This window comes from Somniosus microcephalus, chromosome 10 (assembly GCF_052327205.1).
Source record: "Somniosus microcephalus isolate GS21.2 chromosome 10, FLI_Smic_1.0, whole genome shotgun sequence".
In the NCBI taxonomy this organism is placed as follows: Eukaryota; Metazoa; Chordata; class Chondrichthyes; order Squaliformes; family Somniosidae; genus Somniosus; species Somniosus microcephalus.
The window spans coordinates 233,712,708-233,736,452 of record NC_140996.1 but is presented as its reverse complement, the minus strand read 5'-3'; the positions used below and the strand labels follow the sequence as shown (position 1 = coordinate 233,736,452).

At 52.3% G+C, this 23,745-nt stretch overlaps 1 protein-coding gene across 1 annotated transcript in view; it reads right to left on the bottom strand.

Annotated features, from left to right (window-relative positions):
* xrra1 (X-ray radiation resistance associated 1) overlaps positions 1-23,745 on the bottom strand; it is a 127,799-nt gene that overhangs the window by 25,139 nt on the left and 78,915 nt on the right. The window contains exons 9-13 of the mRNA XM_085998321.1: positions 12,338-12,591; positions 8,838-8,902; positions 6,300-6,422; positions 4,667-4,757; positions 1,587-1,705 (exon numbers count right to left, since the gene is read on the bottom strand). Coding sequence (XP_085854447.1) covers positions 1,587-1,705; positions 4,667-4,757; positions 6,300-6,422; positions 8,838-8,902; positions 12,338-12,591 — 652 coding nt within the window. The remainder of the gene's footprint in view (positions 1-1,586; positions 1,706-4,666; positions 4,758-6,299; positions 6,423-8,837; positions 8,903-12,337; positions 12,592-23,745) is intronic.

The window sequence follows — 23,745 nt, the reverse complement described above, 5'->3', positions numbered from 1 at the left end:
GCAATCCCCAAAACGTTGATTAAAAATCCTGGAATTCCAAGTAATGAGAACTGAAATCTGAATTATTTAATCACCTAAAAGCAGCAGTTCTGGTGAGGAATAAAGGACAGAGGCTATACGATGTCAAAACCAAAAATTTTAGATTTTCTGTGGTTTGAGAAATCAGAAGCCATTCCATAATCAGACCATCTCCTGGTACACAGAAGAACCGGGGGAGATGGGGAGAATGTTTTTACGCAGCGAGTTATGATCTGGAATGCACTGCCTGAAAGGGCGGTGGAAGCAGATTCAATAGTAACTTTCAGAAAGGAAACTGGATAAATATTTGAAAAGGAAAAAATTTGGAGGGCTATGGGGAAAGAGCAGGGGGGAGTGGGACTAATTGGAGAGCTCTTTCAAAGAGCCGGCACAGGCACGATGGGCTGAATGGCCTCTTTCTCTGCTGTATCATTCTGTGATTCTGAGTTCAAAGGCAGAGTTCCTGCTCTGCCCCCTCCTCTCCCGCTGGCAGCTCGTGGGTAACTTATCCACGTGCGACTCAGAGCCCCCATTTTAACCTGGGGTAGGAATCGAGCAAGCGGGCGAGAGGCGAGACTCGGCACTAAAATCACTCCCCCCCCGCCCTCGCCAGTGTGAGGCCCAGGCGCAGCTGCAGGCCCCAGTCTCGACAGGCCACTCGCCTGAAAGGAGCAGGAGCGGAATTTCAGGCAGCAGGAGGCTGCCGGACCAGCACTGAAGCAACGCCGCCGGAACCCGATTAAGTCGTGGCTCCACACCCACCCCCCCCCCCCCACCCTCGGGTTAAAATTGCAGCCTGGCCTCTCTGATGTCATCGGGCCCTGACCTGAATATTTAAGGGAGGACCCCGTCGGTTTCAGGCGGGCCTGCTTACCGCCCGCTCGGAGGAACCAGTTCAGAATCACAACAGCGGTAGCGGGACGTCGGTGGGAAAGTCACCTGGCCGGTTTTACCTGACCGCCTGCCCAGTTCCCGCGGGGCAGGTAGTGTTAAAGTCGCCCCAGTGCGACGGGACGGTGCATTCTCCTACCCCCTCCCCCCCACCATCTCTGTAATCTCCTCCAGCCCTACAACCCTCCGAGATCTCTGCGCTCCTCCGATTATGGCCTCTGGAGCATCCCCATTGGCGGCCGTGCCTTCAGCTGCCTGGGCCCTAAGCTCTGGAATTCCCTCCCTAAACCTCTCCGCCTCTCGCTCCTTTAAGACTCTCCTTAAAACCTCCCTCTTTGACCAAGCTTTTGGTCACCTGTCCTAACACCTGTGTGGCTCGGTGTCAGATTTTGTTTGATAATCGCTCCTGTGAAACTCCTCAGGACATTTTACTACGTTAAAGGCGCTATATAAATGAAAGTTATTGTTGTATCGAAAAATATTTCTTGACATCCATCCTAAACTTGCCCCTATCTCAAAGTATCTTTCCTGGTTCATTTTTTCCACCCCATTAAGTATCTCTTAAACCTCTATACAGTCCACTCTGAAATGTCCCTGGAGATGCTGCAGCATATCCAGTGAGTCAGGAGAGTTGGAGAGTCTCACGGGGAACAAGCTGCTAATAGTGTGCAGTTTACCTTGCGCTTGTGATTGAAGGGCTTGAGGACTGGTGGCTTCTCCGGCGGCCGGGGCTTGCTGCTGATCACCTCGATCCCTAGTCTGTTCTCAAGCATGGCGATCACAAGCAGGGGCTTCCCTGTGTGGCAAATCAAAGGGGGTTATCGTAAGAATGGGACTGTGGGCCGTTACAAAGCGTTTCTAGAAAGCAGAGTCGCACAGAGGCACAGATCCACATAGTGTCAGCCCTGGCTCAGTGGGCAGCACTCTCGCCTCTGAGTCAGAAGGTTGTGGATTCACAGTCCCACTCCAGAGACTTGAGCACAAAAATCTAGGCTACACTCCCAGTGCCAGTACTGAGGGAGTGCTGCACTGTCGGAGGGGCAGTACTGAGGGAGCGCCGCACTGTCGGAGGGGCAGTACTGAGGGAGCGCCGCACTGTCGGAGGGGCAGTACTGAGGGAGTGCTGCACTGTCGGAGGGGCAGTACTGAGGGAGCGCTGCACTGTCGGAGGGGCAGTACTGAGGGAGTGCCGCACTGTCGGAGGGGCAGTACTGAGGGAGCGCCGCACTGTCGGAGGGTCAGTACTGAGGGAGCGCCGCACTGTCGGAGGGGCAGTACTGAGGGAGCGCTGCACTGTCGGAGGGGCAGTACTGAGGGAGTGCTGCACTGTCGGAGGTGCAGTACTGAGGGAGCGCTGCACTGTCGGAGGGGCAGTACTGAGGGAGTGCTGCACTGTCGGAGGTGCCGACTTTCGGATGAGACATTAAACCGAGGCCCGTCTGCTCTCTCAGGTGGACATAAAAGATGGCACTATTTGGAAGAAGAGCAGGGGAGTTCTCCCCGGTGTCCTGGCAAATATTTATTCCACAACCATCATTAAAAGCATCTGGTCATTATCACATTGCTATTTGTGGGAGCTTGCTGTGCGCAAATTGGCTACCGTGTTTCCTACATTACAACAGTGACTACACTTCAAAAGTAATTCTTTGGCTGTAAAGCGCCTTGGGACATCCAGTGGTTGTGAAAGGTGCTCTATAAACGCAAGTTCCTCAGTACTGCCCCTCCGACAGTGCAGCGTTCCCTCAGTACTGCCCCTCCGACAGTGCGGCGCTCCCTCAGTACTGCCCCTCTGACAGTGCGGCGCTCCCTCAGTACTGCCCCTCTGACAGTGTGGCACTCCCTCAGTACTGCCCCTCCGACAGTGCGGCGCTCCCTCAGTACTGCCCCTCCGACAGTGCAGCGCTCCCTCAGTACTGCCCCTCCGACAGTGCAGCGCTCCCTCAGTACTGCCCCTCCGACAGTGCTGCACTCCCTCAGTACTGCCCCTCTGACAGTGCGGCGCTCCCTCAGTACTGCCCCTCCGACAGTGCAGCACTCCCTCAGTACTGCCCCTCCGACAGTGCGGCGCTCCCTCAGTACTGCCCCTCCGACAGTGCGGCGCTCCCTCAGTACTGCCCCTCTGACAGTGTGGCACTCCCTCAGTACTGCCCCTCCGACAGTGCGGCGCTCCCTCAGTACTGCCCCTCCGACAGTGCAGCGCTCCCTCAGTACTGCCCCTCCGACAGTGCAGCGCTCCCTCAGTACTGCCCCTCCGACAGTGCTGCACTCCCTCAGTACTGCCCCTCTGACAGTGCGGCGCTCCCTCAGTACTGCCCCTCCGACAGTGCAGCACTCCCTCAGTACTGCCCCTCCGACAGTGCGGCGCTCCCTCAGTACTGCCCCTCCGACAGTGCGGCGCTCCCTCAGTACTGCCCCTCCGACAGTGCGGCGCTCCCTCAGTACTGCCCCTCCGACAGTGCGGCGCTCCCTCAGTACTGCCCCTCCGACAGTGCGGCGCTCCCTCAGTACTGCCCCTCCGACAGTGCGGCGCTCCCTCAGTACTGCCCCTCCGACAGTGCGGCGCTCCCTCAGTACTGCCCCTCCGACAGTGCGGCGCTCCCTCAGTACTGCCCCTCCGACAGTGCAGCGCTCCCTCAGTACTGCCCCTCCGACAGTGCAGCACTCCCTCAGTACTGCCCCTCCGACAGTGCGGCGCTCCCTCAGTACTGCCCCTCCGACAGTGCAGCACTCCCTCAGTACTGCCCCTCCGACAGTGCGGCGCTCCCTCAGTACTGCCCCTCCGACAGTGCAGCAGTCCCTCAGTACTGCCCCTCCGACAGTGTGGCGCTCCCTCAGTACTGCCCCTCCGACAGTGCAGCGCTCCCTCAGTACTGCCCCTCTGACAGTGCGGCGCTCCCTCAGCACTGCCCCTCCGACAGTGCAGCGCTCCCTCAGCACTGCCCCTCCGACAGTGCAGCGCTCCCTCAGTACTGTACTGGCAGTGTCAGCCTGGATTATGTGCTGGAGTGGGACTTTACTCAGGACGTCCCAAAGTACTTCACAGCCAATTAATTACTTTTTGAAGTGTAGTCACTTATGTAATTTGTTAAAACAGGGGAGTCCAAAACTGGAGGTCAGAAATATAAGATAGTCACTAATAAATCCATCAGGGAATTCAGGAGATACTTCTTTACACAGAGAGTGGTGAGAATGTGGAACTCGCTACCGCAGGGAGTGGTTGAGGCAAATAGCAAGGGGAAGCTGGATAAGCACTTGAGGGAGAAAGGAATAGAAGGATATGCTGATGGGGTGAGAGGAAGAGGGGTGGGAGGAGGCTGGTGTGGAGCAGAAACACCGGCACGGATCTGTTGGGCCAAATGGCCTGTTTTTGTGCTGTGGACTCGAGGTAACTCGAGGCAAGGTCTGGTCTTTTATCTCATTATTGTTTGTCTCGGCTGTAACAAAGATCGGTTGTCAAAGGGGCAGAAACTGTGTCAACATTCAAGATTAGATTGGCTCGGTCATTGAAGGAAAGGGGGAATAACGGGACATGGGAACAGGGTGGATACGTGAGTTTAGGACCATTGCTCGGGTGGAGGATAAAGGCCAACACGGACTGGTTGGGCCGAACGGCCTGTTTCCGTGCTGTAACTTCTATGTAATATACAGGTTCTCTATAGTCAGCAGGGTAAGGATTGTATTGTCATGTCATGGTACTTGCTGTGCATCTGTGTGGAGCTCCTGTTAATTCACCAGCTATGGCAATAAGATATTGTACCAGGGTTGAAGGTGACAGGATTTTTGTAGATGGTCAGTTTGTTCAGCATCGGAAAGAGACAGACAGCTAACAGCTCGTCGTCGTCAGATATCTGCAAAAGAAAGCACATTCGCCTTAGCTGCACGCCAGGAATATACTGTATGCAGATTCTGGAGTCGATGGGACTTCCAGTATGTGGTGTTCCCCACCCTGCTACTGGGAGACAGCATCATCTCAACTGAGCAGCCCCCTGCCTGGCTCAGATTAGGAACAGAATGGAGCAGGGGACCTGAACCTGCGTCACAGAATGATACAGCACAGGAGGCGGCCATTCGGCCCATCGTGCCTGTGCCGGCTCTTTGAACGAGCTCTCCAATTAGTCCCACTCCCCCCTGCTCTTTCCCCACAGTCCTGCACATTTTCTCCTTTTCAAGTATTTATCCAATTCCCTTTTGAAAGTCACTATTGAATCTGCTTCCACCGCCCTTTCAGGCAGCGCATTCCAGATCACAACAACTCGCTGCGTAAAAACATTTCTCCTCATCTCCCCTCTGGTTCTTTTGCCAAATATCTTCAATCTGTGTCCTCTGGTTACCGACCCTCCTGCCACTGGAAACAGTTTATCCTTAGCAAAAGGAAGTTGTATTCAGCAACTGATTATATGTGCCTATCCTTACAATCAATGATCCCCTAACTATCCAAACTCAAAAGCGTCACAAGAAACTCAAACGGCTGCAGCGTGAACCACAGTAGATCTGGGTCTTAAACCAATGTCCAATGGGGAAAAAATTGGGTTGCTTTGCGCCTCCCGTTAGCGCCCTCTTAGGGCGCGGCGCTGCGACAACCTCCCGCAAAATTCAGCGAGAGGTTAGCAGTTGCGCTAACCATTAGCGCCCCGCGGCGCTGCCGGCGATGACATCATCGCCATGCACAGCGCCCCGGCCGCGATCTTCGGGAGTGCCCCCTGACTTACCGCCGGATGCTATGTCTGACGGGGTCAGGGGGGTCTACCTGCAGCCGGGGAGGCGCTATTTAAAGGCGAGGTGCGGGGCGGCCATTTTTGTTGCTGGCCACCTGCCAGCAGCTGCCTCCGCTCCCGTCCACGGCCTCCTGACCACCCCCCCCCCCCGCCCCCGCGCTCCAGGAGCCCGGCACTTCTCGAGTTCCGGGCTCATTTGCCGGCACTCCCGATCCCCGGGGACCCAGCTGGGCCCCGGGTCACGCTGCGCAAGGCCCCTCCCCTTTAAGAAGGGGAGGAAGGCCTGCAATACCGCGGCGCGACGTGCTGCAGTGCCGCAATATTCCCTCGCAGCGCCCCAAGAGGGTAGCGGGGCGCTTCCAGTAGCACCCCGCTACCCTGTTGGGGCGCGACCACTCAATTTCCGTCACGGGGGCGCTAACTTTTCCGGGGAGCTAAAAGTAGCGTCCTGGCGAATTTTTAGCCCAATGAATGTTGGCGCAACTCGGTGCCCGCCCCCCCCCTCCACACTGTCCCCCGCCCTCCCCCCCCTCACCATCCATTCATAACACCCCGCCACAGGCAGAATCATGGGTCCGAATGTAATTCTCACGGTTCCGTGCAATATGGTAACTGAGGGAGAGGTAAAGGAGAAAGGGAGGTGAGGGGGTGATTGAAACGGAATCCAGACATTACCTTATTTTTTGCCAGGCTGAGGTGCCTCAGCTCTGAGAATGGAGGAAGAAACTCATTCTGTTTTGGAAAGCACATTGGTTTACTCTTGGGAGATTCCAGCGATTCTTGCATAGGTGATTTTCCCTGAGACAGAGAGGGAGGGGATTATTTTTATTTAGCTAAAACATCTCCTTGGAAATGAACACCGCATGCCACTTGATCAATTACCCACCATGGTAAGATTAGGCTCAATTCCGTGTTCCCAGTAGGGGCGCTGAGTTCCAAGGGGGACTACAGCCTGACTCTCTGACCTGCTCTCCCAGTCAGTGCGGCTCCCCGCTGGGAGGGCAGCATCGCAGGGTTAAACCCTACACTTTCACCATCAACCGCAAGTGTGATTCAACTAAGATTAAATAACAACAATTTCCATCATCCTTGTTTTCAAATCCCTACATGGCCTCACCCCCTCCCTATCACTGTAACCTCTTCCAGCCCTACAGCCCTTTGAGATCTCTGCACTCCTCCAACTCTGGCCTCTTGCGCATCCCCGAGTTTAATCGCTCCACCATTGGTGGCTGTGCCTTCAGCTGCCTGGGCCCTAAGCTCTGCAATTCCCTCCCTAAACCGCTCCGCCTCTCTACCAATGTTCTCGCGGGACCGGCTTTTCAAATGTGAAGTTTTGCACGCGCACGAAAGTTTGAATGGGCCACCCAGCCCATTAAAGGGACTGCATACCCCCCAAAAAATTAGGGGGGACATTGTTCTCTACATCTCTCTCCTCCTTTAAGATGCTCCTTAAAACCTACCTCTTTGACCAAGTTTTTGGTCACCTGTCCCTAATATCTCCTTATGTGGCTCGGCAACACATTTTGTCTGATAATCGCTTCAGTTCAGACTGTCAGCTGTGGTTCAGTGGGTAGCACACTCGCCTCTGAGTCAGAAGGTTGTGGCACATAAAGCTAGGCTGACACTCCAGTGCAGTGCTGAGGGAGTACTGCACTGTCGGAGGGGCCGTCTTTTGGATGAGATGGACATAAAAGATCCCATGGCACTATTTCGAAGAAGAGCAGGGGAGTTCTCCCCAGTGTCCTGGGCCAATATTTCTCCCTCAACCAACATAACAAAAACAGATTATCTGGTCATTTTCACAATTGCCGTTTGTGGGAGCTTGCTGTGCGCAAATTGGCTGCCACGTTTCCCACATTACAACAGTGACTACACTCCAAAAGTACTTCATTGGCTGTAAAGTCCAGTGGTCGTAAAAGGCGCTACATAAATGCAAATCTTTCTTTCTTTCCTGTGAAGCGCCTTGGGGCATTTTACTACATTAAAGGCGCTATATAAATACAAGTTGTTGTACTATAGATACACAAAGCGTTTAGAATGAAGAAAAACATTCACAGAGGAGTAATCAGACAAAAATGGACGGTGAGACAAAGGGGGTATTAGGAGAGGTGACCAATAGCTTGGGCTTTAAGGGGGGAGGTGGAGAGTCAGAGATAATCCCCAAATGGTTCAGCCTGGAGAAAGAAGGAACTTGCATTTCTATAGCGCCTTTCACAACCTCAGGACGTCCTAAAGCACTTTACCGCCAATGAAATACTTTTTGAAGTGTAGTCACTGTTGTAATGCAGGAAACACAGCAGCCAATTTGCGCACAGCAAGCTCCCACAAACGGCAATGCGATAATGACCAGATAATCTGTTTTTCGTGAAGTTGGTTGGGGAATAATTATTGGCCCCAGGACACTGGGGAGAATTCCCCAGCTCTTCCTCCAATAGTGCCGTGGGATATTTTACGTCCACCTGACGTGGGAAGGCGGGTGGCGCAAGGATGGACGTGTCAGGTGACCAATGGCGGGAGCGCGGGGGCGGGGACGGTTGGGGGCGGGAGGTCATGTGATAAAACCTTCAGGAATACGTCGGGGCCACTCCTGGTTAGATCGCTGAACTTGCTGCAGGACCCGTACCCAAGTCTCAGTGAACTGTGCCAATGGCAGTTATACCCCTGGCCGCCTGTTGCCATACTTTTCTATCAAGCTCCTCGGGGACCTTTCAACCAGGGTGGGGAATAAAGACTCCCACCCCCTCCACTGATGAATCTGAGGTCTGTGTTCCCCTCCTTAAAAAAAAGGGAAGGCTAAAGGGATATGGGGAGAAAGCAGGGACAGGGTACTGAATTTGAATGGTCAGCCATGATCTCATTAAATGGCGGAACAGGCTCGAGGGGCTGAATGGCCGACTCCTGCTCCTATCTTCTATGTTTCTAAAGTACATGCAACAGAAAGTACCGATTTCTCCTGTTAGCAACAAGGAAAAATGACACAGGGCGCCACGAAGATTACAAGAGACAATTACATTTTTATGCGAAAGATTATAACACCGGGGTGATTCTGCGGGATGTGGCTCCTGGCGGGGAGCATCACTGGCAGGGAGCACAGCTCAGAAAATTGCAGCCCGCACATTCCCCTGTGAGGACTGCTTCCCCAATGGGAGCGCCAGATTACGGAATCACCGCAGTCACTCTTAAACCCTAACAACTCAGTACAACATAGTCTACCTCCACACTGGATACGTTCACAGTGGACAGCTCCGCACTGTCGACCGAGCTAACCGAAGAGAAGTCTGCAATTGGAAAGTCAGAGAACATGAATTAGCTTATTGAATACACAATTACACTTTAACAATTAAAGAAAGGAAGAAGGAACTTGTATTTCTACAGCGCCTGTCACGACCTCAGGACATCCCAAAGCACTTTTCAGCCAATGAAGTACTTTTTGAAGTGTAGTCACTGTTGTAATGCAGGAAACGCGGCAGCTAATTTGCGCACAACAAGCTCCCACAAACAGAAATGTGAATATGTCCAGATAAACTGCTGTTAGTGATGTTGGTTGAGGGATAAATATTGGGCCAGGACACCAGGGAGAACTCCCCTCTTCTTCAAATTAGTGCCATGGGATCTTTTACGCCCACCTGAGACGGCAGACGGGACCACGGTTTAACGTCTCATCTGAAAGACGGCACCTCCGACAGTGCGGCGCTCCCTCAGTACTGCCCCTCTGACAGTGCGGCGCTCCCTCAGTACTGCCCCTCTGACAGTGCGGCGCTCCCTCAGTACTGCCCCTCTGACAGTGCGGCGCTCCCTCAGTACTGCCCCTCCGACAGTGCAGTGCTCCCTCAGTACTGCCCCTCCGACAGTGCGGCGCTCCCTCAGTACTGCCCCTCCGACAGTGCGGCGCTCCCTCAGTACTGCCTCTCCGACAGTGCAGCGCTCGCTCAGCACTGCCCCACCAACAGTGCAGCGCTCCCTCAGTACTGCCCCTCCGACAGTGCAGCGCTCCCTCAGTACTGCCCCTCCGACAGTGCAGCGCCCTCCTCAGTACTGCCCCTCCGACAGTGCGGCGCTCCCTCAGTACTGCCCCTCTGACAGTGCGGCGCTCCCTCAGTACTGCCCCTCTGACAGTGCGGCGCTCCCTCAGTACTGCCCCTCTGACAGTGCGGCGCTCCCTCAGTACTGCCCCTCCGACAGTGCAGTGCTCCCTCAGTACTGCCCCTCCGACAGTGCGGCGCTCCCTCAGTACTGCCCCTCCGACAGTGCGGCGCTCCCTCAGTACTGCCTCTCCGACAGTGCAGCGCTCGCTCAGCACTGCCCCACCAACAGTGCAGCGCTCCCTCAGTACTGCCCCTCCGACAGTGCAGCGCTCCCTCAGTACTGCCCCTCCGACAGTGCGGCGCTCCCTCAGTACTGCCCCTCTGACAGTGCGGCGCTCCCTCAGTACTGCCCCTCTGACAGTGCGGCGCTCCCTCAGTACTGCCCCTCTGACAGTGCGGCGCTCCCTCAGTACTGCCCCTCCGACAGTGCAGTGCTCCCTCAGTACTGCCCCTCCGACAGTGCGGCGCTCCCTCAGTACTGCCCCTCCGACAGTGCGGCGCTCCCTCAGTACTGCCTCTCCGACAGTGCAGCGCTCGCTCAGCACTGCCCCACCAACAGTGCAGCGCTCCCTCAGTACTGCCCCTCCGACAGTGCAGTGCTCCCTCAGTACTGCCCCTCCGACAGTGCAGCGCCCTCCTCAGTACTGCCCCTCCGACAGTGCAGCGCTCCCTCAGTACTGCCCCTCCGACAGTGCAGTGCCCTCCTTAGTACTGCCCCTCCGACAGTGCAGCGCTCCCTCAGTACTGCCCCTCTGACAGTGCGGCGCTCCCTCAGTACTGCCCCTCCGACAGTGCGGCACTCCCTCAGTACTGCTCCTCTGACAGTGCAGCGCTCCCTCAGTAATGTCCCTCTGACAGTGCGGCGCTCCCTCAGTACTGCCTCTCCGACAGTGCAGCGCTCGCTCAGCACTGCTCCACCAACAGTGCAGCGCTCCCTCAGCACTGCCCCTCCGACAGTGCGGCGCTCCCTCAGTACTGCCCCTCCGACAGTGCGGCGCTTCCTCAGTACTGCCCCTCCAACAGTGCAGTGCTCCCTCAGTACTGCCCCTCCGACAGTGCAGCGCTCCCTCAGTACTGCCCCTCCGACAGTGCAGCGCCCCCTCAGTACTGCCCCTCCGACAGTGCAGCGCTCCCTCAGTACTGCCCCTCCGACAGTGCAGCGCCCCCTCAGTACTGCCCCGCCGACAGTGCAGCGCTCCCTCAGTACTGCCCCTCCGACAGTGCAGCGCTCCCTCAGTACTGCCCCTCCGACAGTGCAGTGCTCCCTCAGTACTGCCCCTCCGACAGTGCGGCGCTCCCTCAGTACTGCCCCTCCGACAGTGCGGCGCTCCCTCAGTACTGCACCAGGAGTGTCAGCCTGGATTTTGTGCTCATTAGTAACCCCAATTTAAGTAAATGGCAGAGCAAGGGCCCGAGATGGCTGGAAGCGCTGTCGCCAGTGGGAGAGAGGAAGATTGCACAGGAAGGAGGAATCGGAGGACGACAGAGCACACTCTGGGAGGCAGGCCTAGTAGATGTTGCAGAGGTAGGGTGGGGCTTTATAAATGAAGATCAAGATTTTGAACTCGATGTGTTGGAGAATAGGGTGAAAGTGGATTTAAACATATATATATTTTTTATTCATTCTTGGGATATCAGGGTTGCTGGCGAGGCCAGCAATTATTGCCCATCCCTAGTTGCCCTTGAGAAGGTGGTGGTGAGCCGCCTTCTTGAACCGCTGCAGTCCGTGTGGTGAAGGTACTCCCACAGTGCTGTTAGGGAGGGAGTTCCAGGATTTTGACCCAGCGACGATGAAGGAACGGCCGATATATTTCCAAGTCAGGATGGTGTGTGACTCGGAGGGGAACTTGGAGGTGGTGGTGTTCCCATGCACCTGCTGCCCTTGTCCTTCTAGGTGGTGGAGGTCGCGGGTTTGGGAGGTGCTGCCGAAGAAGCCTTGGCGAGTTGCTGCAGTGCATCTTGTAGATGGTACACACTGCAGCCACGGTACGCCGGTGGTGGAGGGAGTGAATGTTTAAGGTGGTGGATGGGGTGCCAATCAAGCGGACTGCTTTGTCCTGGATGGTGTCGAGCTTCTTGAATGTTGTTGCAGGATGTTGGACAAGGGAAAATTAGGGATAGGCAATAAATACTGGCCTTGCCAGTGACGCTCACATCCCATGAACGAATGAAAAAAAAAGTTCCCCACTCCTGATCAATATCCCCGTGTTGGAAAGTGCACATGGTGGACTTCGGGCAAGGGCAAGCGGGCTGTGTTGCGACCACAGTCCCTGGCTTCTAGGCTCACTTATGAAAAATGCTGCTACCAGAAGGCAGCCATTGACATGAATCTTGTCATTCATGTAGAAATGACTTATGAAATAATACTGGGCGGTCTGCTGGTGGCGCTGTCCAGGGAGAGTAGAAATACTCGGGCCTGGGCCCAGCTTGCTCAGGACATTCTTTTACAGGAACTAGTGAAGGACACAACTAGACCTCCATGTTGTAAAACAGTTGATTAAAGCTTTGTTTAACGCTTAGACCAAGTGCCTAGTAGTTTTCTTACATCAGCCATCACCTGTGTAATCATAACTCAGTGACTTTAGGGAAGGGGGGTGGGGGGAAAGCAAATTGGAAAAATAAACACACCGTCAAAGTCCTCCACTTCCTTCTCCTCCTCCTTCTCAGTTATTTCCCTCGCTGTTCTGTTTCCAAAACCGGACTGAAACACAGCACTCTCCGTTAAATCCGCTGTTGGACATTTGATGGCCGATTTGAATTGGTTGATGATTGACTGGCATAGCTGAGCACCTTCAGCCTTCTCGAAAGGTGGCGAGGACTCCATCTGCTGCAGGTAGGGGACCCCAGTGAAGCTGTTTTGGTCGAGATTTAAGTACTTTAGCCTGTTTAACAATGTAAAAGAAAGCAGTGGTAAGGTACAATATTACGGGTTGGGGGCAATGATCCCTTTAATTCTTTTTTGGGTGCACGGCCCCTTTAAGTGGCTGTGCGGCCCATTCAAAATACTGCACATGCGCGGTTTTTCCCATTTAAAAGCTGGTGAGGTGGCTGCGCGAGCACTCCAGAGCACTGTGCAGCCGCGCAGCTTAATGGGAACATAGGTTGGGGGGTTAGCATTCTATTGAGAAGCCCAAGGTGAAGGGACAAGGCCCACAGTGCGGGGCAGCACCAAGCTGAGAAGGTAAGCTAAGTCGATGGTTAGGCAACGCAAACATCCTTGCACAGTGGCAGGAAGGGAAGACCAAGAGGAGTAGGCAGGTCCAGTGTGGCTGTAAGGAGCTTCAGAAAGTCAACTGTGCCTATCATTATCTGTGGCCCTTAATAAAAAGAACTTGCATTTAGATAGCACCTTTCACGTCCTCAGGGTGTCCCGTGCTGTCTCACAGTCAATGAATTACTGTTGAAGTGCAATCACTGTTGTCATGGAGGCAAACAGTCCATTTGTGCACGGAAAGGTCCCAAAAACAGCAGTGAAATAAGTGACGGCTTTATCTGTTTTTTCTAGGACTAACCACCGGTAAGGACAGCGGGAGAGCTGCCCTGCTTTTCTCCCAACAGTGCCACGGCATCTTGTATGTCCACCTGAACAGGCAGCTGGGGCCTCATCTGAAAGACAGGACATTCAACAATGCAGCACTCTTTCAGTACTGCTCTGGAGATTCAGCCCAGATTTTAAAGAGTTACATCGAGTCTACAGCACAGAAACAGACCACTCGGCCCAACCGGTCCGTGCCGGTGTTTATGCTCCACGCGAGCCTCCTCCCACCCCTCTTCATCTCACCCCATCAGCATATCCTTCTATTCCTTTCTCCCTCATGTGTTTATCCAGCCTCCCCTTAAATATATCTATACTATTCGCCTCGACCACTCCCTGTGGTAGCGAGTTCCACATTCTCACCACTCTCTGGGTAAAGAAGTTTTTTCTGAATTCCCGATTAGATTTATTAGTGACTATCTTATATTGATGGGCCCTAGTTCTGGTCTCCCCCACAAGTGGAAACATTTTCTCTACACCAAACCCTGACATAATTTTAAAGACCCCTCAGCCTTCTCTTTTCTAGAGAAAAGCGCCCCAACCTGTTTAGCCTTTCCTAATAAGTATATCCTCTCAACAACAACAACAACATGTATTTATATAGCGCCTTTAACATAGTAAAACGTTCCAAGGCACTTCACAGGAGTATTATAAGACAAAAACTTTGGCACCGAGCCACATAAGGAGAAATTAGGGCAGGTGACCAAAAGCTTGGTCAAAGAGGGAGGTTTAAAGGAGCGTCTTAAAGGAGGAGAGAGAGGTAAACATAGAAACATAGAAGATAGGAGCAGGAGTAGGCCATTCGGCCCCTCGAGCCTGCTCCGCCATTCAATGAGATCATGGCTGATCATCCAAATTCAGTACCCTGTCCCTGCCTTCTCCCCATATCCCTTGATCCCTTTAGCCTTAAGAAATATATCCAACTCCTTCTTGAATATATTTAATGAATTGGCCTCTACTGCCTTCTGTGGTAGAGAATTCCACAGGTTCACCACTCTCTGGGTGAAGAAATTCCTCCTCATTTCAGTCCTAAATGGCTTACCCCTTATCCTTAGACTGTGACCCCTGATTCTGGACTCCCCGACCATCGGGAACATCCTTCCTGCATCTAGTCTGTCCAGTCCTGTCAGAATTTTATAAGTTTCAATGAGATCCCCTCTCATTCTTCTAAACTCCAGCGAGTATAAGCCCAATCGACCCAATCTCTCCTCATACGTCATTCCTGCCATCCCAGGTATCAGCCTGGTGAATCTTCGCTGAACTCCCTCCATGGCAAGAACATCCTCAGATAAGGCGACCAAAACTGCACACAATACTCAAGATGTGGTCGCACCAAGGCCCTGTACAACTGCAGCAAGACATCCTTGTTCCTGTACTCAAACCCTCTCGCTACGAAGGCCAACATACCATTTGCCTTCTTAACCGCCTGCTGCACCTGCATGCTTACCTTCAGCGACTGGTGCACAAGGACACCCAGGTCTCGTTGCACTTCCCCTTCTCCCAATCTATTGCCATTCAGATAATAATCTGCCTTCCTGTCTTTGCCACCAAAGTGGATAACCTTGCATTTATCCACATTATATTGCATCTGCCATGCTTTTGCCCAATCACCCAACCTGTCCAAAGGCCTGTTCCTGGGACTAGCGACAGGGTCACTGGCAAGGCTTGGAAGCTAAGCAGAGCCAGGCCTGGTTAGTACCTGGAGGGGTGACCATCCGGGAAGACCAGGTGCAGAAGGTCACGGAAGGAGCCCCGAGGAGGGGCGGTTGGTGAGAAGGTCACCGGAAGGAGCCCCGAGGAGGGGCGGCTGGTGAGAAGGTCACCGGAAGGAGCCCCGGGAGGGGCGGCTGGTGAGCAGGCCCGGGCGTTGGGCTGAAGATTGTCGGACAGGAGGAATGGTGGAAATGGAATGGCGGCGCGCACAGACGCAGTGGCTTTGCTTCTCCCAGGACGGTGCTATTTACGTTAATGTTATTTGTACTGGACTCATGGGAGCTTGCAAGATCACATTTCGTTGTTCATGTACTTGTGCATTGTACAATGACAATAAAGTTGAATTATTAATTATCATACTGGAGTTTCTCGGCATCCTCCTCACAGCACACACGCCCACCCAGCTTTGTGTCGTTTGCAAATTTGGAGATATTACATCTAGTTCCCTCGTCTAGATCATTAATATATATTGTGAATAGCTGGGGTCCAAGGACCGATCCCTGCGGTACCCCACTAGTCACTGCCTGCCACTCGGAAAAAGACCCGTTTATTCCAACTCTTTGCTTTCTGTCTGCCAACCAGTTCTCTATCCAAGTCAATACCTTGCCCCCAATCCCATGTGCCTTAACTTTACACGCTAATCTCTGATGCGGGGCCTTCTGAAAGTCCAAATACATCACATCCACTGGTTCTCCCTTATCTATTTTACCAGTTACATCCTCAAAAAATTCCAGTAGATTAGTCTAGCACGATTTACCTTTTGTAAATCCATGTTGACTTTGTCCGATCCTGTCACTGTTTTCCAAGTGCTCTGCTATTACATCTTTTATAATGGACTCTAGCATTTTCCCCACTACCGATGTCAGGCTTACCAGTCTGTAATTACCCGCTTTCTCTCTACCACCTTTTTTGAATAGTGGGGTAACATTAGCTACCCTCCAATCCATGGGTACTGTTCCAGATTCCATCGAATGTTGGAAGATAATCAGCAATGCATCTACTATTTCTAGGGCCACTTCCTTAAGTACCCTAGGATGTAGATTATCAGGCCCTGGGGATTTATCGGCCTTCAATCCAATCAATTTCCCTAACACCATTTCCCTACAAATACTGATTTCTTTCAGTTCCTCCCTTTCATCAGACCCTATGTTCCCCGACATCTCTGGGAGGTTATTTGTGTCCTCCTCTGTGAAGACAGAACCAAAATATGTATTTAAATTGGTCTGCCATTTCTTTGTTCCCCATTATAAATTCACGTGATTCTGACTGCAAGGGACCTACGCTTTACTTCACCAATCTTTGCGAGACGGAGAGGTTTAGGGAGGGAATTCCAGATCTTAGGGCCCAGGCAACAGAAGGCACGGCCACCAACAGTTGAGCGATTATAATCAGGGATGCTCAAGAGGGCAAAATTAGAGGAGTGCAGATATCTCGGGAGGTGGGGCGTGGGGTTGTGGGGCTGGAGGAGGTTACAGAGATAGGGAGGGGCGAGGCCATGGAAGGATTTGAAAACAAGGATGAGAATTTTGAAATCGAGGCATTGCTTAACCGGGGGCCAATGTGGGCCAGGGAGCACAGGGGTGATGGGCGAACGGGACTTGGTGCGAGTTAGGACACGGGCAGCAGAGTTTTGGATGACCTCAAGTTTACGTAGGGTGGAATGTGGGAGGCCAGCCAGGAGTGCTTTGGAATAGTCAAGTCTAGAAGTAACACAGGCATGGATGAGGGTTTCAGCAGCGGATGAACTGAGGCAAAGGCAGAGACGGGCGATGTTACGGAGGTGGAAATAGTTATGCTACAGATATGTGGTCGGAAGCTCATTTCAGGGTCAAATATGACACCAAGGTTGCGAACAGTGTGGTTCAGCCTCAGACAGATGTTAGGGAGAGGGATGGAGTCAGTGGCTGGGGAACGGAGTTTGTGGCAGGGACTGAAAACAATGGCTTCGGTCTTCCCAATATTTAATTGGAGAAAATTTCTGCTCATCCAGAACTGGATGTCGGACAAGCAGTCTGACAATTTAGAGACTGTGGAGGGGTCGAGAGAAGTGGTAGTGAGGTCGAGCTGGGTGTTGTCAGCGTACATGTGGAAACTGACGCTGTGTTTTGGGATGATGTCGCCAAGGGGCAGCATGTAGATGAGAAATAGGAGGGGCCAAGGATAGATCCTTGGGGGACACCAGAGGTAACGATGCGGGAGCGGGAAGAGAAGCCGTTGCAGGTGATTCTCTGGCTACGATTAGATAGAGAAGAATGGAACCAGGCGAGTGCAGTCCCACCCAGCTGGACGATGGTGGAGAAAGATGGAGTGGTCAACCGTGTCAAAGGCTGCAGACAAGTCAAGAAGGAAGAGGAGAGATAGTTTACCTTTGTCACAGTCACAAAGGATATGCTTTGTGACTTTGATGAGAGCCGTTTCGGTACTGTGGCAAGGGCGGAAACCTGATTGGAGGGATTCAAACAAGGAGTTGCGGGAAAGATGGGCACGGATTTGGGAGGTGACAACATGTTCAAGGACTTTGGAGAGGAAAGGGAGGTTGGAGATGGGGCAGTAGTTTGCAAGGATAGAGGGGTTAAGGGTTGTTTTTTGAGGAGGGGGGTGATGACGGCAGATTTGAAGGAGAGGGGGACAGTACCTGAGGAGAGAGAACCGTTAACAATGTCAGCTAACAGGGGAGCCAGAAAAGGAAGTTGGGTGGTCAGCAGTTTGGTGGGAATAGGGTCGAGGGAGCAGGAAGTGGGTCTCATGGACAAGATGAGCGTGGAGAGGTCATGAGGGGAGATCGGAGAGAAACTGGAGAAAGATGTGAATTCAGGGCTAGGGCAGGGGGAAACCATAGAGGAAGTTTGGCCCGGTGGGCTAGGGGAAGGAATGGGAGTGGCAGAAGCAGCTGAACGGATGGTCTCAATCTTAGAGACAAAGAAGTCCATGAGCTCCTCACACTTGTTGTCGGAGGAGACAGGGGAGAGGGCTTTAAGAAGATGGTTAGCAGTGAAGAATAGGAGCCGGGGTTTATCTTTGCATTCCAGAATGATTCTGGAATAGTGAGCAATTTTGGCAGACGAGAGCAGGACCCGATAATGCTTTATGTGGTCCAGCCAGATCTGGCAGTGAATGGCTAAACCAGTTGTCCGCCATATCCGTTCAAGTCTGCGTCCCTTGGACTTAAGGGAGCGAAGATGAGGGCTGTACCAGGGGGAATGGCCAGGGTGAGAGAGAGTAATTGTTTTAATAGGGACTAGGCAGCAAAGGTGGTGGTGAGGGTGTGGTTGAGCAGATTGGTAGCTGCAGAAATATCATGGTGAATGGAGGGCCAAAGAGAGGTAGCGAAACGGACAGGTTTAGGCAGGGAATTCCAGAGCTTAGGGCCCAGGCAACAGAAGGCACGGCCACCAATGGTTGAGCGATTATAATTAGGAATCCTCAAGAGGGCAGAATTAGAGGAGTGCAGATATCTCGGGGGGTTGTGGGGCTGAAGGAGATTACAGAGATAGGAAGGGGCGAGGCCATGGCGGGATTTGAAAAGAAGGATGAGAATTTTGAAATTGAGACGTTGCTTAACCTGGAGTCAATGTAGGTCAGCGAGCACAGGGGGTGATGGGCGAACGGGACTTGGTGCGAGTTAGGACACGGGGCAGCCGTGTTTTGGATGACCTCAAGTTTACGTAGGGTGGAATGTGGGAGGCCAGCCAGGAGTGTGTTCGAATAGTCAAGTCTAGAGGTAACAAAGGCATGGATGAGGGTTTCAGCAGCGGATGAGCTGAGGCAGGGGCGGAGACGAGCGATGTTACAGAGGTGCAAGTAGGCGGTCTTTGTTATGCTGCAGATATATGGTCGGAAGCTCATTTCAGGGTCAAATATGACAACAAGGTTGCGAACAGTGTGGTTCAGCCTCAGACAGATGTTAGGGAGAGGGATGGAGTCAGTGGCTAGGGAACAGAGTTTGTGGCAGGGACCGAAAACAATGGCTTCGGTCTTCCCAATATTTAATTGGAGAAAATTTTTGCTCATCCAGAACTGGATGTCGAACAAGCAGTCTGACAATTTAGAGACCGTGGAGGGGTCGAGAGAAAAATAGTGGAGCTGGGTGTCGTCAGCGTACAGGTGGAAACTGACGCTGTGTTTTCGATGATGTCGCCGAGGGGCAACATGTAGATGAGAAATAGGAGGGGGCCAAGGGTAGATCCTTGGGGGACACCAGAGGTAACGATGCGGGAGCAGGAAGAGACGCCATTGCAGGTGATTCATAAGAACATAAGAATTAGGAGCAGAAGTCGGCCATTCGGCCCCTCGAGCCTGCTCCGCCCATTCATAAGATCACGGCTGATCTTCTACCTCATCTCCACTTTCCCGCCCAATTGCCATATCCCTTGATTACATAAATATCCAAAAATCTATTAATCTCTGTCTTGACTACACTCAATGACTGAGCATCCACAGCCCTCTGGGCTAGAGAATTCCAAAGATTCACAACCCTCAGAGAGTGAAGAAATTTCTCCTCATCTCAGTCCTAAATGGCCGACCCCTTATTCTAAGACTGTGACCCCTGGTTCTAGGCTCTCCAGCCAGGGGGAAATAGCCTCCCAGCATCTACCCTGTCAAACCCCTGTAAGAATTTTATATGTTTCAATGAGATCACCTCTCATTCTTCTAAACTCCAGAGACTATAGGCCCAATCTACACAATCTCTCCTCATAGGACAGCCCTCTCATCCCAGGAATCAATCTAATGAACTGTCGTTGCACCGCCTCCAAGGCAAGTATATCCTTCCTTAGGTAAGAAGACCAAAACTGCACAGTTTGATTCATGCTTCTCTGCTCCACCGAACCCTTCTTATAGGAATGTAGGAATTGCTAGATGAATAAAGACCAAGGACCCTCTAGTTCACTTTCTACCATCCTGGCAGTCGATGATCCAACAATAATGGAGTTGTTCACTAATCACAGCAATCAATCTCTATCAATGAATCTACAACAGACCCAGAACAGTAGCATAGTAGTTATGTTACTGGACTGGTAATCCAGAGGCCTGGACTTATGACCTGGAGATATGAGTTCAAATCCCCCCACAGCAGCTGGGGAATTTAAATCCAGTTAAATTAAATCTGGAATAAAAAGCTACTATCAGTAATTGTGACCATGAAACTATCTCACGGGAATATGGTATTGAGATAGAGGATCAGCCATGATCATATTGAATGGTGGAGCAGGCTCGAATGACCTACTCCTGCTCCTATGTTTCTATAGGATTGTTGTTAAAAACCCACTAATGTCCTTTAGGGAAGGAAATCTGCTGTCCTTACCCAGTCTGGCCGATATGTGATTCCAGACCCACAGCAATGTGGTTGACTCTTAACTGCCCCTCTGAAATAGCCCAGCGAGACACTTGGTTGTAAAACACCACTATGAAAAACAATACCTTCACCACATGGACTGCAGCGGTTCAGGAAGTCATCTCACCACCACCTTCTAAAGGGCAACTAGGGATAGGCAATAAATCCTGGGCTTACCAGCAGTGCCCACATCCCAGGAACTAATGAATAAAAATGTGGGCAGCCCTCAGTTCCAAGTAGCCATTGTCCATGTATAAGCCTAGGCAATAAATATTGGGCTTGCCAGCGACACCCACATCCCATGAACGAATTTTAAAAAAAACGTGAGGCAAGGAAAGTGGGGGAGAGCTTTGGGAACCAGAGGTCCAAAATCACCTGTTCCTCCCGAGCTTGCTACACTCTCCACACGTCACGTCTCAAATTACTCAGATGCTGTATCCCCAAAATTGTCTGAAAGAAATCTATATAATTTGCATTCCACCATCTCCCTGGGGAGCCTGCTCCATAGATTGACCACTCGTTCACTGAAATATTATTGTTTCCAGCAGATTGGGAATAAGCACGACTGCTCTTTCAAAGAACCGACAGGCACGACGGGCCGAATGGCCTCATTCTGTGCTGTATGTTTCTATAATCTATTTACCCTCCCTCAAGCACAGGTCGTATCCTCTGGTTCTACTGTTCTGGACAATGTGAAACAGCTCTTCACGCTCTACTTTATCTAGTCTTTCCTCCCACATACTGCTGTGGTTTTGGTTTCCTGGTCTCTTTTTAAAATAGACCTTTTCATCCCTTTTAGGAACAGGAAACAGCAATTAAAAGGAACACCCCCCCCCCCCCATACTTTTTATTTCTGACAGTCCAACCCCACCCACTGACCTTCGCACCATATTCCTCTTCCCCCTCCAGAAACACACCAATGCCTCCCTCCCCATTCACCTGACGTATAATTTATTCCTCTCTGGGCAAGATATGTAAACTATTGGTGAACATGCTTTCTAAGATAAACAGGGTATCAGCGGGGGTGCCACAGAACAAAGGATGGCTTATCTTCTGCTCCGAATGTCTGAGTATTATCTGCAAGAAATGCTTGTGCAAGGAAATGAGAGACTGGGACGACATCGACCATGAGTGATTAAAGTATAACTTTAGTGGCTAGTGTAATTAACAGAGGCAGGGGATCAATTAACTATGGTTATAGAGAGGATAAGTTGTTAATAAAACTAGTCCTCAAAGGATTCAAGAACAGATAAATCGTGAGGTCTTTTCTGTGACATGTGACTTTGAAGTAGGCAAACTAAAGTGTATAAAAGAGCATGGTTTCCGAGCTTGAAAGATAGAGAAACTGAAATTTAATTAATTCTCGGGATGTGGGCATCGCTGGCATCCCTAACTGCCCATCCTTAATTGCCCTCGAGAAGGTAGGGGTGAGGCACCTTCTTGAACCGCTGTAATCCGTGCAGTGCTTTTTGTTTAGGAGAGCATGGGCTTTACACTAAACATCCGTAAGACAAAGGTCCTCTACCAACCTGCCCCCGCCACACAGTACTGCCCCCCGATTATCAAAATCCACGACAAGGCCTTGGACAACATGGACCACTTTCCATACCTCGGGAGCCTACTGTCAACAAGGGCAGACGTCGACGACGAAGTCCAACACCGCCTTCGGTGTGCCAGTGCAGCCTTCGGTCGCCTGAGGAAGAGAGTGTTTGAAGACCAGGACCTCAAACCCAGCACCAAGCTCATGGTCTACAGAGCAGCAGTGATACCCGCCCTGCTGTATGCCTCAGAGACATGGACCATGTACAGCAGGCACCTCAAAGCACTGGAGAGGTACCACCAACGCTGCCTCCGCAAGATCCTGCAAATCCATTGGCAGGATAGGGGCACCAACGTCAGTGTTCTTGCTCAGGCCAACATCCCCAGCATCGAAGCTTTGACCACGGTCGATCAACTCCGATGGACGGGTCACATTGTCAGCATGCCCAATACGAGACTCCCAAAACAAGCGCTCTACTCGGAGCTCCGGCACGGCAAGAGAGCCCCAGGTGGGCAGAGGAAACGCTTCAAGGACCCCCTCAAAGCCTCCTTGAAAAAGTGTAACAGCCTGATATACCTATCAATTCATCCAATGAAAAGCGACGAGTTAAGAAAGTAACTATAGGTTTTTATTGGCTAAATAACAGAGCCCACCCTCGTGGGTGATCGGATCCAACAAGGAGGAATACCAGCCAGTCGACCACCTTTATACCTGGGTAGGTAGGTGGAGCCATGGGCGGAGTCAGCAGTGGTCAGCCCAGGTATAACAGTGTGACAAGAGGCGACCTCATATAGTGATACAACAGTGTGAACAGTGATAACCATAGAGTAACGATATAACAGTGATAACAATAGTGTAACGATAGTGAACGATAAAAGTGGTTTACCACATTCACCCCTTGTTTAGATTTGAGTCCGGCGGGGTGAAGTGTACTACCAGTTCTGGTATGTCAGTCTGTCCGGAGGCCTCGTAAGCCTTTCTGATCGTCGCAGCGGCGGTGTTGCATTATCCGGTGTTAATGCTGGTGTCTGCGTGGTCGGCGAAGGCTCGTGGGGTTCCGGCATGCCGTCTACCTGGGCTGGAATTGGGGGGGTGGTGGGGGGGGGTGAAGGTGGTGTCTCCGGAGTGCCCGAGGGTGCGAGGTCTCGTAAGGAGACTGTGTCCTCCCGCCCGTCTGGGTATGCCACATAGGCGTACTGGGGGTTGGCGTGCAGGAGGTCCACCCTCTCGACCAGGGGGTCCGTTTTATGGGCCCTCACGTGCTTTCGCAGCAAGACTGGCCCCGGAGAGGTCAGCCAGGTTGGTAGAGTGGTTCCCGTAGTCGACTTCCTGGGGAAAACAAACATTCGTTCATGGGGGGTGGCATTAATGGCAGTGCAAAGTAGTGACCGGATGGAATGCAGCGCTGCCGGGAGGACTTCCTGCCAGCGGGAGGTTGGGAGGCCCTTAGACTTTAAGGCTAAGAGGACGGCCTTCCATACCGTCGTGTTCTCTCTTTCCACCTGGCCGTTCCCTCGGGGGTTGTAGCTGGTGGTCCTGCTTGCGGCAATACCTCTCGCTAGTAGGAACTGACGGAGTTCCTCGCTCATGAAGGAGGAGCCCCGGTCACTATGTATATAGTTTGGGAACCCGAACAAGGCGAAGAGGTCATTCAGGCATTTAATGACCGTGGTACTGGTCATGTCTGGGCAGGGGAAGGCAAAAGGGAAACGGGAGTACTCATCAACAATGTTGAGGAAGTACACATTACGGTCAGAGGACGGGAGGGGCCCCTTAAAGTCGATGCTCAGGCGCTCGAAGGGGCGGGTGGCCTTGATCAGGCTTGCTCTGTCCGGCCTAAAGAAGTGCGGTTTGCACTCGGCACAGGTCTGGCAGTTCCTGGTCATGGTCCTGACCTCCTCGATGGAGTAGGGCAG